The sequence below is a fragment of the Apodemus sylvaticus genome, chromosome 3 (assembly GCF_947179515.1).
Source record: "Apodemus sylvaticus chromosome 3, mApoSyl1.1, whole genome shotgun sequence".
Classification (NCBI taxonomy): domain Eukaryota; kingdom Metazoa; phylum Chordata; class Mammalia; order Rodentia; family Muridae; genus Apodemus; species Apodemus sylvaticus.
Window position 1 is genome coordinate 73,264,895 of NC_067474.1, and position 13,147 is coordinate 73,278,041.

The following is a 13,147-nucleotide window of genomic DNA, read 5'->3' on the forward strand; positions in this document are numbered from 1 at the left end:
ATCAGATCTGTAAGTGTGAAGAAATAAAAACAGAAGACTAACAAAACAGAGCTAAGGAGCAATGGTGGAATGTGTGCTGACTCTGACAGACTAGAAAGTGATCACTGTATATAAATAAACCTAGCTTATGTGAAATTGAGGCAAAGATAAAGATTTTGTTCTACTTTCTCCAGTAATCTGCACTGTGTGGCCTATTGATCTAGATTCCCAAATCAGTATCAAATATCAAAGAAAAATTTATTGACAGTTATCTTTTATTATTTTATTTGTCTTTAAATTTCACATGTACATGCCTGAGTATGTATGTGAATTCAGAGGTCAGAAAAATGCATCTGATCCCCTTGCAACTGAAAGTACAGGTAGTTTTGAGTCACTATATACATCCTAGGAACAGAACCCAGCTCATCTGCAAGAGCAGGAAGTACTGCTGAGCCATCTCTCCAACCAGAAAACAAATTATAGTTTTAAAACCCTCATATTGAGGAGCATTGTTTTCTTGATTTGTATTTTGTAATCAAATAATGAGAAGACTCTGGTGTAACTAAAGACTTGAAACTTGGAAAAAATCATTACTACAACATACTGAGACATATTGAGTTCTCTAGATATTCACGTTTTAGATAGAGACTTCACTGCTAGCAATAAGGTGTAACAACAGCAACAACAACAACAAAAGGGTAAGGCTTTGAAAACTGAACAGGAACAAGCATTTAACACCTTGGACAAACTTTCTCAACCTGCTTTTTCGTCTCTAAAGTAAGAACAGTAATTACCCATCTTGAAGGAATGCTGTAATGATTAGTGAGCATACAGGTAAAGCTCATGGCACATAGTTGGCAGTAAAAAAAAAAAAAAAAAAAAAAAATCAGCTATTGTTATTTTATAACTCAGAAGTGCAGCCACAAAAGAAGATTTAAAAAAAAATCCAAGCCTATGATTATTTAACTAAAAAAACAAAGCCAGCCCCCCCCCCCGCCCCAATTCTGTTAAGTAATACTTTGGACGGTTTCAATTTTCCATATATAATACTACAGTACCTCCTAAAAGGTACATAAAATCTAAAATTAGACACAGAGCTACTTATTTTGGAGTTAAAAGTAAAAAAACTATTATCACACAGAACAAAAGACAATTTTGTGAACAGGTGAAATCATTTCCCCACTGGTAGGGAAATGTCAAAATTAAAATATAAAAACTATGAAAGGATAGTAAAAGATTCCTACCTTTAAACCGACTGCTATAAGATCTGTAACAACACTGTATGGAAAAAGTAAAAAGAGAAAATGGAAAACAAAGTTAGAGAACAAGTTTTAAAAGACAGATAAGATTAAAGAAAAAGAAAAAGCATTATAATAACAAATAATGAAAAAATGAACTGTGAAATGTTAATAAAGAAAAAACAACAGACAGTATAGCAACAGCAGAGTTCAAAAAGCAAAGCCTCAACATCAATGCAAGAAACAAATTACTCTCTAGTGTGTAGTTAAGAACAGTTGTGCTTCAATAGAATAAGCATGTGTTTACCTCACTGACAAATCCAAACCAAAACTAAAATCACCAAAGGTCATTCCTTTAAATCACTAATAGGAGTGATCACACCCTAAAGCCTCAATAAAACAGAACCTGGGCTTGGATTTTACAGCCACAAGAAGCATCTTGTAAATCTGCAGCTTATCACCCCAAAACTCACAAAAACATGATTGTCTCCCAGAGCTAGAATAAATACAAACATCAGTTTTTACACCCCATTAAGATTTACAAGTTAAAAAATGTTATCCATCAATACTGTTTTGAGTACAAAAGTACTCCTCCTCCATGGCAGAAATGAACATGAATAAACACACATGCACACACACGGGGGTGGGGGTGGGGGAGGCAGAGAGCTGGGATTCAAGGAGGAACTAAAAACATATTGGCTAGTAGGCTTTGTTTTTTTTTTTTTTTAACTACTCTGAATAAAGGAAATGGGCTTTTTAAAAGCAAGCTGTGGGAAAATGAAATTTAATAAGCTTGCCTAGGGCATAGTTCACTATATGAAAAACCATACTCTATAAGATAATAACTATACAGTTATTCTGTACAAAAACTGATCTCTTCTACATCTTCAGTTAGCAATTTATCTCCTCCATATTTCCTAAAAGAAAGCTATACATAAGTTATGTATTACGTTATTAATCAATAGTCATAATTTCCTAAAGGTATGCAAACTGTTTTTACATCAAGTGGTATAAACTTGGTTGTTTTTTAAACAATAACCACTGGTTTTTCCTTGTAGAGTTTTAAAACTTGTATTCATTTCCCTGAAATGTAAGCCTGATAAATAACTGATAAGCCATACTCTTTACAAGTGTATAATAGTATCTTTATTGGTCCTGATGTACAAAACAAGCATTTCCCCCATTTGAATGCCTCTACCTGAATCACCATCTTCTTGGTTTTAATTCCTCAAGCAAGACAAAGTTCGTAAAAACTATCAACAAAAATCAGTTTGAGAGCAGAGAAGTAAATATGAGCAAAATGAGATGATGTGTGTTTGTGTGTGAAACATTTTAAAACCTACTACTTTGTAAACCAACTAAAAAGGTAATTTTTAACGAGATGTAGTAAGTAGCAAATAATGACTAAAAGCCCATGCAATTAATGTTCTGGATCAGATAAACACGTAGATGCTGAATAAAGGTGACTATTCCTACTCACCCTTGCCCCCCCCACCAGTGTGCTGTGGGGGAGGAGCTTGCACTTCACAGTGAAGAAGCGAAAGTCAAGCCCTTTAACTAAATCTCAAGACACAAAAAGCTTCCCCACCCCCGAAGTTGAACCTTCTGAAGACGAACACTTCACAGCCCTTCCTGAACGGATATAATGGCACTTACGGTATAAATCACTGAAAATGATTTCACAGTAAAATGAATCAGAGTCAGGTAAAGAGAAGGCAATGCTCAAGGAGAAGCGTTCGAAAAGTAGCTCCCATTAAATAAAAATACTTTAAAGAACACCACAACCATAAATCAAATCTAAAATTGCACTTTGATAGCTGCAGCACTGTGTAATCTTCATTCAAAAGAGATAATCTATATATCACAATATTGTGAAATTAGGATAAACGAAACCTAAGGAGGGCAAAAATTGTAAGATTCTAGTGTCCTTACGTAAACGCGTAGCATGCTACGATCGAGTGCGCGGCAACCTGCTAAATGGATTTTACTTTTCAAACAAGTTATATGCTCCAACATCCCGCAGTTTATAGAAGCCTGGTCAACAAAAGTCGGCGGGGGAGAAGGGTTAAGGAACAACTCAAAAGGCAAAGGTTTCAATAAATAAAAGGTGGATCTCTAATTGGTTTGGAGGGTTTTTTTTTTTTTAATCTTGAATATATGATCCTCAATTTACTTAAATCCCTCAATTCACGCTTTTATTAAAATACATCAGGTCCTGTCCCATGTTCCAGAGTTCCCAGAGAAATTACCAGTTCGGAAAAGGTGCTTGTATTTTTTTTTTCCTTTTAGTCACAGACCCCATTTAAAGCCAGCAGTTGAAAGTGCCCGGAAATCTACACTTACTCAATATCTGACATCGCCCGAGGCGAATTCACGAAGTTTCTTGGGGGTGGGGAACGAAGAGGAAGCGTCCCTGGTGATTAAAGTGCAGACGCTCGGTATTCAGTGGTTAACGTATCTCACAGCCCGAGTCAGGAGACCCCGCTGGTCCCGAGACTCGCGCGGGACCGCAGTTCGAGACCCGGTCGCCGCCCAGACGGCTGTCGCCGCTCGCCCGGGCCCGCCGCCGGGGAAAGCTCCGCCGCGCGCCCCACCCCACCGGTAAACAGCAACTCCCCGAGCGCCGCGGCCGCCTCAGCCTCCGCCCCCGCCAGCGCCGCGCACCATTTTCTGAGAGGAAGTGTGGGGAGTCCGGCCCGGCACCCCGGCCCTGGCTGGTCTCCGCTTCCCGAATGCGCCCCGAGGCTGCGAGGGGCGGACGTGACGGGGGCGCCGCGCGCAGGAAGCGGAGACCGCGGCGGACAGAACCCCGCGCTCCCGAGGTCCCTGCCGTCGGGCTTAGCCCCGGGCCGCTTCTCCGCTAGCCGGCGTCGCGCCCTGCTCCCCGGCCTCGGCGGGACGCGTCGCCGAGAGGAAACGAAGCCAGCGCAGCCCCCGAGCGGCCACCCGGCACTTACCCATCCATGGCCCAGATGGAGGAGCGCGTTGTGCGGGGATTGACGGGCTCACCGCGGGCGGAGAAAGCGGGCGGCGGCTCCGGGGACCAGCGAGCGGAGCCGCTCAGCAGCTCCGGCCGGTCAGAGGTGGAAGGAAGAGTGGGAAACAGGGGCGGGGACCGGGCACGCTCTCGCCAGCGCCGCGCCCCCGCCCTCCCAGCCCGCGAGCGCGTTCTCGCCTCGCCTGGCCCCGCCCCATGGGCGTCGACGCCCTCCCGGAGCTCGGCTGGACTCCAGGGCGCCCTCTTCCCGCCTTCACCTCTTCGCCCCGCCTCCCCCGCCCGTGCCTCGGCGCGCGTGCGCGCCCCCGCCGCCAGCGTCGCGCCTGCGTTCGCGGGAACGCGCGCCTTGTGCTTCCCGCTTCGCGACTCGCCCTCCTGTAAGCCCGCGGGCCTTCCGGCTCCCCCGACACCGGCTCAGGGCGCAGTATAAAGCCTCGGGACCCCAGGGGACTTTTGGAGCAGAGTTGCTACTGGCCGGAGACCCTGCTGGCTGCACGGCAGGGGACCCGCGCGACGTCCTCGGGGCAGGGTGGACAGTGGTCTTTCCGGACCTGAGTGCAGCGACGGTAGCTTCTCCGCCAGGCCCTTGCCAACCTGAGACCTGCATTTGCCAAATAGGTGTGGTTGGGGAAGAAATTAAGTAGATAAAACTGCCCTGGACTGAAGTCCATCTTTATTTTCACACGGTTTTAATCTGAGTGCTTTTCTACCCAACAGTCAAATACTAAAAGAAACTTTCATTGCATAGCTATTTAATGGCCATCATAATGCTAGTCTTTTATAAGTTTATTTATTCATCCCTCCGCGGGGCGGGGCTGGGAGAGCGTTATAGGAAAGGATTAATGTTTTTCCAGGTGAAAATACGACAGAGAGCTCCGAAATTTCACAGCCAGAAAATGTTTTGTTTGCACCAAAGCCCTTTCCTCTAGTATGAGCAAAACCAAGTTAAACGTAAAACATAAAAGAGCTATTTAGTGTACTAGTGAGAACACGCTTTTCCCCTTATAAAGCACATCTACTTCTGAACGGAGTGCTTTTTCAATTCACAGATCATTGAAATTTGAGCCATTTAAGCCATGTCTTCAAAGTCTGAAATGAAAGAGGGAGCCTGCCCACACCATTTCAAAGGAAGTAACAACTTCAATCTCTTTCCTGATTACCTACTTTAAAATAAGTAGACACTTCTTTAAAAAAAAAAAAAAGTATAAGCAGTTTGTAATTCAGGAAGGTCATTTTTAAAGAAATTTCAGTTCCCCTTTTCAAGAAGATGTCAAAAACATTTTGTATGTTAAATCTAAACATTAAGTTCTGTTTGCTACATGGGGTTTTAAAATAGCAGCTTGGTGTAGAGGCACATAACTGTGCCATAATTCCTACCTGAATTTAAGGCCATCTTGAGCTACTTGGTATGTTCCAGGCCAACCTAGGTCACAGAAAAATAGTAATAATAAAATATCAGAGAAAAGCAGCCGACCAGGTAGTGATAGCAAATGACTTTAATCCCAGCACTCACTCAGGAAAAGAAAGGAGAGGGAGAGAAGACAGGAGAGAATGGGAGGGAGGGAGAAGCAGCCGATGAAGTGTTTCTATTGCTGTATTTGGGGCATATTTTGTAATAAGTTTCCCTTTTTTGTTTGGTTGGTTTAGGTTGGTTTAGGTTGGTTGGTTGGTTTTTTCGTGACAAAGTTGAGATCTCTGTGTAGCCCTGGCTGTCCTGAAACTCACTCTGTAGACCAGGCTGTCCTCGAACTTGAGGACTCAGAACTGCCTACCTTAACTATTTTTAATTACGGTATTTTAATTGACTTCATTTTAATACTCCATAGTACTTCATAATTTAATGTGCCATATTTCATTTAAGCTTTTTCCAAAATAGTGGATGCTTAAGTTGTTTGTAGCTATTCAAAATAATTAACAATGCCACACAAAACATCACATAGCTATGACCACATATAATTACATCTGAGGAATAGAATATTATGACTAGAATTCCAGAACAAAGGGCATAGGCACATCAAGTTTTGATAAATACCATAAAGGTAATTCTAAAAACAACATGCCAATTTACAGGGTTTAAAAAAAAGACTGAAAATAGCATGTCTCTCTTAAGTAAATAGCAGTTGTCCTTAGTTCCTTAGTTTTGGGTTTGTTTGTTTGTTTGTTTGTTTTGAGACAGCCCTAACTGTCCTAGAACTCACTTTATAGCCCAGGCTATCGTTGAACTCCCAGAGATCCCTCCCAAGTGCTGGAATTAAAAGTGTACACCACCATGCCAGCAGGTTTTTTTTTTAATTAAGTATATTAAATGTGTTAGTACATGCATATGTGAATGCAGTGCCTGTGGAGAAGCCAAAAGAAGACATCAGATTCCCTACAGCTAAAGTTACAGGCCACCTGACTTAGGTGCCGAGAACCAAACTAAGGTCCCCTCCCTGCAAGATCAGTAAGTGTTGTCAACCCCTGGGCTATCTCTCCAGCCCCAGTTGTCACTCTTTAAAACTAATGAAGTCTACCAAGTCACCCTAAAAAGTCTATGATTCAAAGACTATATCCCTGAATAAAACTAACAAAACTGTTCTTTATTTCCTAAACAAGGCCAGCTTTATAACAGAGGCCTAGATAACTGAAAACAGTTACAAACAGAAGCCAAGGTGAAACGTTCCCTTTTCCATGCCCCTTTGTCCTAAATTCAAAGACTTTATGGTATGATCTCTGTGAGCTTGTGTGTCACTCTGATTCAAGACAGGAGCTGGGAGATGACTCAGTCTGAGAGATGTCTGCTGTGCAGTCATGATGGCCTCACCAAGCCAAATCCTGGTGCTCCAGACTCAGTCAGAGACCTCATCTCAAAAACAAAGCAGAGGAGGGTGGAGAGATGGCCCAGCGGTTAAAAGTGCTTGCTGCCCTGGAGGACAACACCCAGCCCCAATACAGTGGTTCATAATCATCCCTAATTCCAGTTCTAGGGAATTCTATGCCCTCTTCTGACCTCTGAAGACACCAAGCACACACATGGTTCACATACATACACGCAGATCAGTCATGCATCAAATAAATAAACCTATCAGCCTGGCATGGTAACACTTTAATCCCAGCACTCAGGAGACAGAGTCAGGCAGATCTCCCAGTCCAAGGCCAGCCTGGTCTACAGAGTGAGGAGTTTCCAGGATAGCCAGGAAAACACAGAGAAACCCCAACTTGAAAAACCAAAAAGTAACTAAGTAAGCCATACACACACACACACACACACACACACCAAATATATAATAAAATTATATAAAGTGGCAAGCTATTGATGAAATACCTGATGCTGACCTCTGGCCTCTGCAGGTGTATACACACATACACACACACACACATACACACACCAAAAATAACAGCAACAACTGACAGAGGGTAGACTAGAATTTGCTTCTTAAAGCCTATGTTCTGGATTTTAGGTATTCCCATACTCTAAATAACATAGAAGAGACTTGGTCTTTTGTCATTTCAACCAAAGGTTTTGGGTTTTCAAAATGATTTTACACATGTGACTTTAGTATAAGCACTTTATATATAATATTCTGTCTTCTTCATGCCAAAGAGGATAATCTCTGCAGATTACTGTATACTTTGAAAAGATAGCTCTAAATAGTTTAGCTTACAATTTTTCCCCTGTGTTTTTGTCTGGTTTGCTTAAGAAATCCCCCCCCCAGCCAGGTGTGGTGGCTCACACCTGTAATTCAGCACTTGGGAGGCAGAGACAGGCGGATTTCTGAGTTCGAGGCCAGCCTGGACTACAGAGTGAGTTCCAGGACAGCCAGGGCTACACAGAGAAACCCTGTCTCGAAAAACCAAAAAAAAAAAAAAAAAAAAAAAACAAAAAAAAGAAAGAAAGAAAGAAAAACAGAAATCCCCCCCCCAAAAACCTTGTTTATCTGATAAGAGGCACACCCCTTCATTATCATGCTTACACAGAAAGTGACCTTTGCACACTCCCCCTATTCTACTATGCAGTGGTGAGTTAACATTTAACCCACATTCATGTTACAGGTAAGACTTCTTAAGACAACCATCAAAAAAGATGCCACTGTAGTTCAAAAATAATAGTAGCCATTAGGTGAATCACAGAACAGCATTACTGGAACATTTATATCATGACAATTTCAAAATTGTAACTATTAACATCTATTCCTTAAAATAGAAACCTGTGAAATCACACTAAATGAAGAAGACCAGCTTCAAAAGTTTATATACTATGTGACTCTATTTCTGTAGCATTTTAAAAAATGATGAAATTACATAGAAGAAAAACAGATCAGTGTTTGGAAGAAATTGGGAACAGGACACACACAAGAGTCAATCCCTATAACTATAAAGTACTATGCAAGGGGGATTTTGTGGAGATGAAAACAGTTCTGAATCTTGATTTGCAGGGAGGGGGTATTCATACAGATTTCACATGATAAGACTATATGAACTTCAGATACCCTCCCCCCATATAAAATTAAAAACCATATGGATGAACCAGTTCCAGTTTCCTGGCTTTGATGATATGTTCTCTCTAGAGGGTACCATTGGAGGAAACTGAGGGACTCCTGGGGCCTTGTTCCACTATCTTTTATATTTCTGTGCACTACAATTATTTCAAAATAACAGTTTTAAGAGTTGAGTGTTATCTGATTGTTTCTTTAGTGTTTGTTACTGGTTCAGTACTGATACAGTAGCAACTTCAAAAGCTTAGGCAGAGCCATTTGTGTCTGCCCTTCCTTTTCAGGCTATCTTCCTGTGCTTGTCAAGGGAGCTGTACTAGCTGGCACACAGAGCCAGGTAGACTCTGCCCGTTGTCGTGTCGCATTAGCCCTTCTTCAAGCTTCCTCCCACTGTGGTGGAGGTGCCTTCAACGTGTTTCTTGTGTGTTCACTGCAGATTTCTCCGAAATACAGTTCTAAACAACCTACAATTGTATTTTCCTTGTGTTTTGCTTCTCGTTTCCTTAAGAAATTCATCCCCTGAAACTACCATGACTAATGTCTGCTATCCTCATCTTGTGACTGCCCCAATGCAAACATCTGCATGTGGACAGCACCTGGTGCAGAGGACTCCTCTGTCTACACTGAAGCTGCTGTTATCTCTGTCACTATAGTTAATGTCCAGCCTTTGCCAGACTTGCTATACCTGGTCTCTACATGAAGCACTTTTCCAATGAAAGAGGAGACTTTGCCCCCTGTCTTTTTGTCATCCTGTATCATAAGGCTCCCTGTGTTGTCCAGATTTTTTAATGTAATTGTCCTTTCTATTTTTATTCATTTTCTTTAGGGTTTAGACCAGACGACTGTCCAAGTGATAAAAGCTAATGTTTTAAGAATCATTCCCCTTAAATACTGATATCCTGTCCTTGAAACTAGTACCCATAGCTGATGTAATGGTGCACACCTTTAGTCCCAGTACTCAAGAGGCAATCAGGTGAATCTCTGTGAGTTCAAGGCCAGCTTGTTCTACAGAGTTCCAAGACAGCCAGGGCTTTATTACAGAGAAAAACCAAACCTGTCTCAAAAAAACAAACCAAGCCAAACCAAACCAAAAAAGAAGAGGAAGAGGAAGATAAAGAAGAAAAGAGAAGAGTGAGTGAGTGAGTGTGTGTGTGTGTGTGTGTGTGTGTGTGAGTGTGTGTGTGAGTGTGTGTGTGAGTGTGTGTGTGTGTGTGTGTGTGTGTGTGTGTGTGTTTGGATGTTTTGCCTGCATGGGTATGCATGCACTGCTGGCATGTCTGGTGCCCACCACGGAGGCCAGAAAGCATTGGATCTCCTGGAGCTGAAATTACGGAAAGTTGTGAGCTGGTATGTGGGTGTTGGGAATTGAACCTATGTCCTCTGGAAAGAGCAACCAATTCTCTTAAGTTACGTTATTAGGTCCCTGAGGATCTAATTTTTTCAAACTTCCACATCTTTGAACAATACTGTTCAGATTCCCTCAACTAGAATTTGCTGCTTCTGTCCTATGATTATAGGACTAGAGAGGAAGAATACAAAGATAAAAATGATGCACATTAGCACCGTGATTCATTATGGCTGAGATCGACTTTGAACGCCCGATTAAGATAGAGTTCATGGTTTTCTTTACTGTAAAGTGGTCTCCCTCCCTCCCTTTCTCCCTCCCTTTCTCCCTCCCTCCCTCTTCATCCTTTTTCCTGATTATACTCTCTGAAAGGGCAGCCTCGTGGCTGGCTCATGCTGAAGGAATCACCCTCCACTTTCTTGAAGGAACAGCATTCATCTGAATTATTTGAGATGAATTTGTACATATAATCATTTAATTTTTTTCATTACAGATTCACAGACATTTATTTTATACTCTGATTTTAAACCAATGTCATTTTATCTTAATATCCAAATTGCTCTAGTCATTGGCTGGTGGGAGCTATTTAAGCTGACTTCTGTGCTACATAACATTGGTGGGAGTTGTTTTATATTTTTGTTTAGTCTCTAAATATTTCCCAGGTTGGTTTCAAACTCCTGGACACAAGGACTCCTTGTCTTAGCTCCTGAGTCCTGGGACCACAGGCACAAACTACTATACCCAACTACTTCTTATTGAACACTTCTTGACTTTTATGGTATTACAGAATGTTCCAGAGTCATCTTGTTTATTTTCTTCCCCTGTATGAGGATCAGTCATTTGTCAAAAAACAAGATCTGGGTACTAAATGTGCTCACTGCCTCTAAGTTTTTAACTTGAGAATTCTCAAAGATCTAGCCAGCCGTGTAGTTTGCATGTGCGTATACATGTGTGTGTATATGTGTGGCTGCAGATATATGGTATGCATGAGTGGGCATGTATGTAGGCACTATCCACTTGTCTCTTCTGCAGGTCTACCTCTATTGTGGGAATGGACCCCCAGGGGTGTCCTTAATTTATACGCAGCATGCTTTATCCCTAGTCTTTACTCTTTCAAGTTTCAAAATGCTACCGAACTTTCAGCAATATCTCCCCTACTAAAAATGGTGCTGACTTGATTCTTGTCAAACCCCACTGTTGTCCCTGATGTGGGTACACAATGCCAAGTATTCTTCAAAGCCTGTGGTGTGGGCTCCATCAGTGCTCTGGTATCATTACTGTTGACATTTCTGGCTACTGTCACCCCTGGTCTGGGGCCATCACTCTCAGAAATTCTGTGGCACACAATGGCTTTCATTCTCATTAAGTAAGTGACTAAGCAATTGGTGCCTGGCCCTAATCTTTTTAAAGAAGTCAATCTTGGAAAAACTGCTCTAAGATAGCAGAAAATCACTTTCCTTCAGTATGTATATATGTGTATGTGTGTGCATGCATATGTGTGTGTGTGTGTTTGTGTGTGTGTGTATGTGTGCTTGCATATCTCAAGACAGCTTCTGCACTGACCATTACTTCTGATGAAGTACAATGTTGATAAATATTATAGATGTTCAAAGTAGTGTTATTACCATGCTATGGGGGGAAAGATAGTTTATTTTTGGGTATTTGAGACCACATACCAAGCAGGAAACATAAATCTTTTATGGAGGAGGCACTAACTATGTAGCCCTGGCTGACTTGTCCTTAAACTCCTAGAGATCTGCTTGCCTCTACCTCCTAAATGCTATGATTAGAGGCTTGGGCCACCATACCCAGCAGGAAATACAAATTTTACTTTGCAATTAGAACAAAGCCTTCACTCTGGTCACTAATTCAAACTTGTCCACAGAATCCTTTGACAGGAGTCTTTAACAAAGAGCCAAGTGGGCTGATTAGCATGTACCTATATTCTTTTTCCAGACTTGCCCTTTGTTGAAATAATAGCCTTACGCAAAAAGCAGGCCGTAGTCTAAGGTCAGTGGAAAAGTTCCTGGAATGTCGGACAACTGGCTAGAGCTGTTCTCCCTTCCCAGTGTGGCTCTAAGAAAATGTTTAACTGCTGATGATTCCACAGGACACCAGGCAAATGTTCAACCTTGAGTGGGCAAATAAGCAAAAGGTCAGTCTAAGAAAGACAGGCAGACACACACACACACACACACACACACACACACACACAGGAAAACAGAACCCTGGCTGGAAAGTTTCTCCCTGAGAATGTATTATTTATATGACTGGAAAACTGACCCTCCCTGCCTCACTCCCATCCCGGCGGGAGAAGGTCACTTGCACCAGAGCCTTAGCTCTTCTTATTGTGTGTCTTCCAAAACACAGGGAGGATGAGACCTTAATCAAAAATTTAATTTTGTGGAGGACAGCAAGAGGACCACACGTAGGAGGAATGTAATTTGTAAGAGAGTAGAAACACGAGGGATTTTTCAATGCTTGACCTTTGAGTAGCAAACCACAGGTCATTAAGAGATCTAGTAGGAAGAAGGCTATAGGGTTTGATTTTTAAACTAATTTCAAACATCATGTATAATCCAAATGTAAAGGAACTGTTACCTATTCTACCATTATCAATGAGAAAGGAGGAAGCTTGTGTTGATCAAGGGAATGTCACATATTTCTTTTTCTCAATATGTAAATGCAGTAATTCTCATTCTCAAAAGTCATATCCATCTTTGGAAAATGCAGATATATCGACATAATATTTACCGGCAGGGTACCAGAAGAGTTAGGTGGAAATACCCTCCAGTGGAAATCGGACCACACATACTCACCCTGAACTTTCTTGCTAAAGCTATTTTCAAAACAAAATGAATAATTCAGACAAGAAAATGACTTGGGAAAGGAGGCTGGATCCTGGTGTGAGAGCAACCCTGTGAAGATAGGAAAGCCAATTTTAATGAAGGAAATTTTAAGAAAGGAGAATTTCTCTGAGAGAAACACATTAGAAGTGTAAGAACACCTAAGAATATAGTAATGGATCATATGCTTTTGATCCTTTGGTCTTGAAATAGGATATCCATTAAGAATTAGGTCCACCCACATTTAACAGAAAACTCAAAGTAACTGG

The 13,147-nt window shown here is 41.8% G+C and overlaps 1 protein-coding gene across 6 annotated transcripts in view; it reads right to left on the bottom strand.

The window, feature by feature from the left end:
• The window catches only part of Ptbp3 (polypyrimidine tract binding protein 3), a 76,452-nt gene extending 72,135 nt beyond the window's left edge, over positions 1-4,317 (bottom strand). Inside the window, exons 1-2 of one of the 6 annotated variants that reach the window (XM_052176561.1) lie at positions 4,175-4,317; positions 1,224-1,257 (exon numbers count right to left, since the gene is read on the bottom strand). In XM_052176561.1, coding sequence (XP_052032521.1) covers positions 1,224-1,257; positions 4,175-4,182 — 42 coding nt within the window. In that variant the 5' untranslated portion in view covers positions 4,183-4,317. Of the gene's footprint in view, positions 1-1,223; positions 1,258-3,560; positions 3,761-4,174 lie in introns of those variants that run through there. The other 5 variants (XM_052176563.1, XM_052176560.1, XM_052176566.1 and 2 more) reach the window with 5 other exon arrangements.
• Between the last annotated feature and the right edge of the window lie 8,830 nt (positions 4,318-13,147).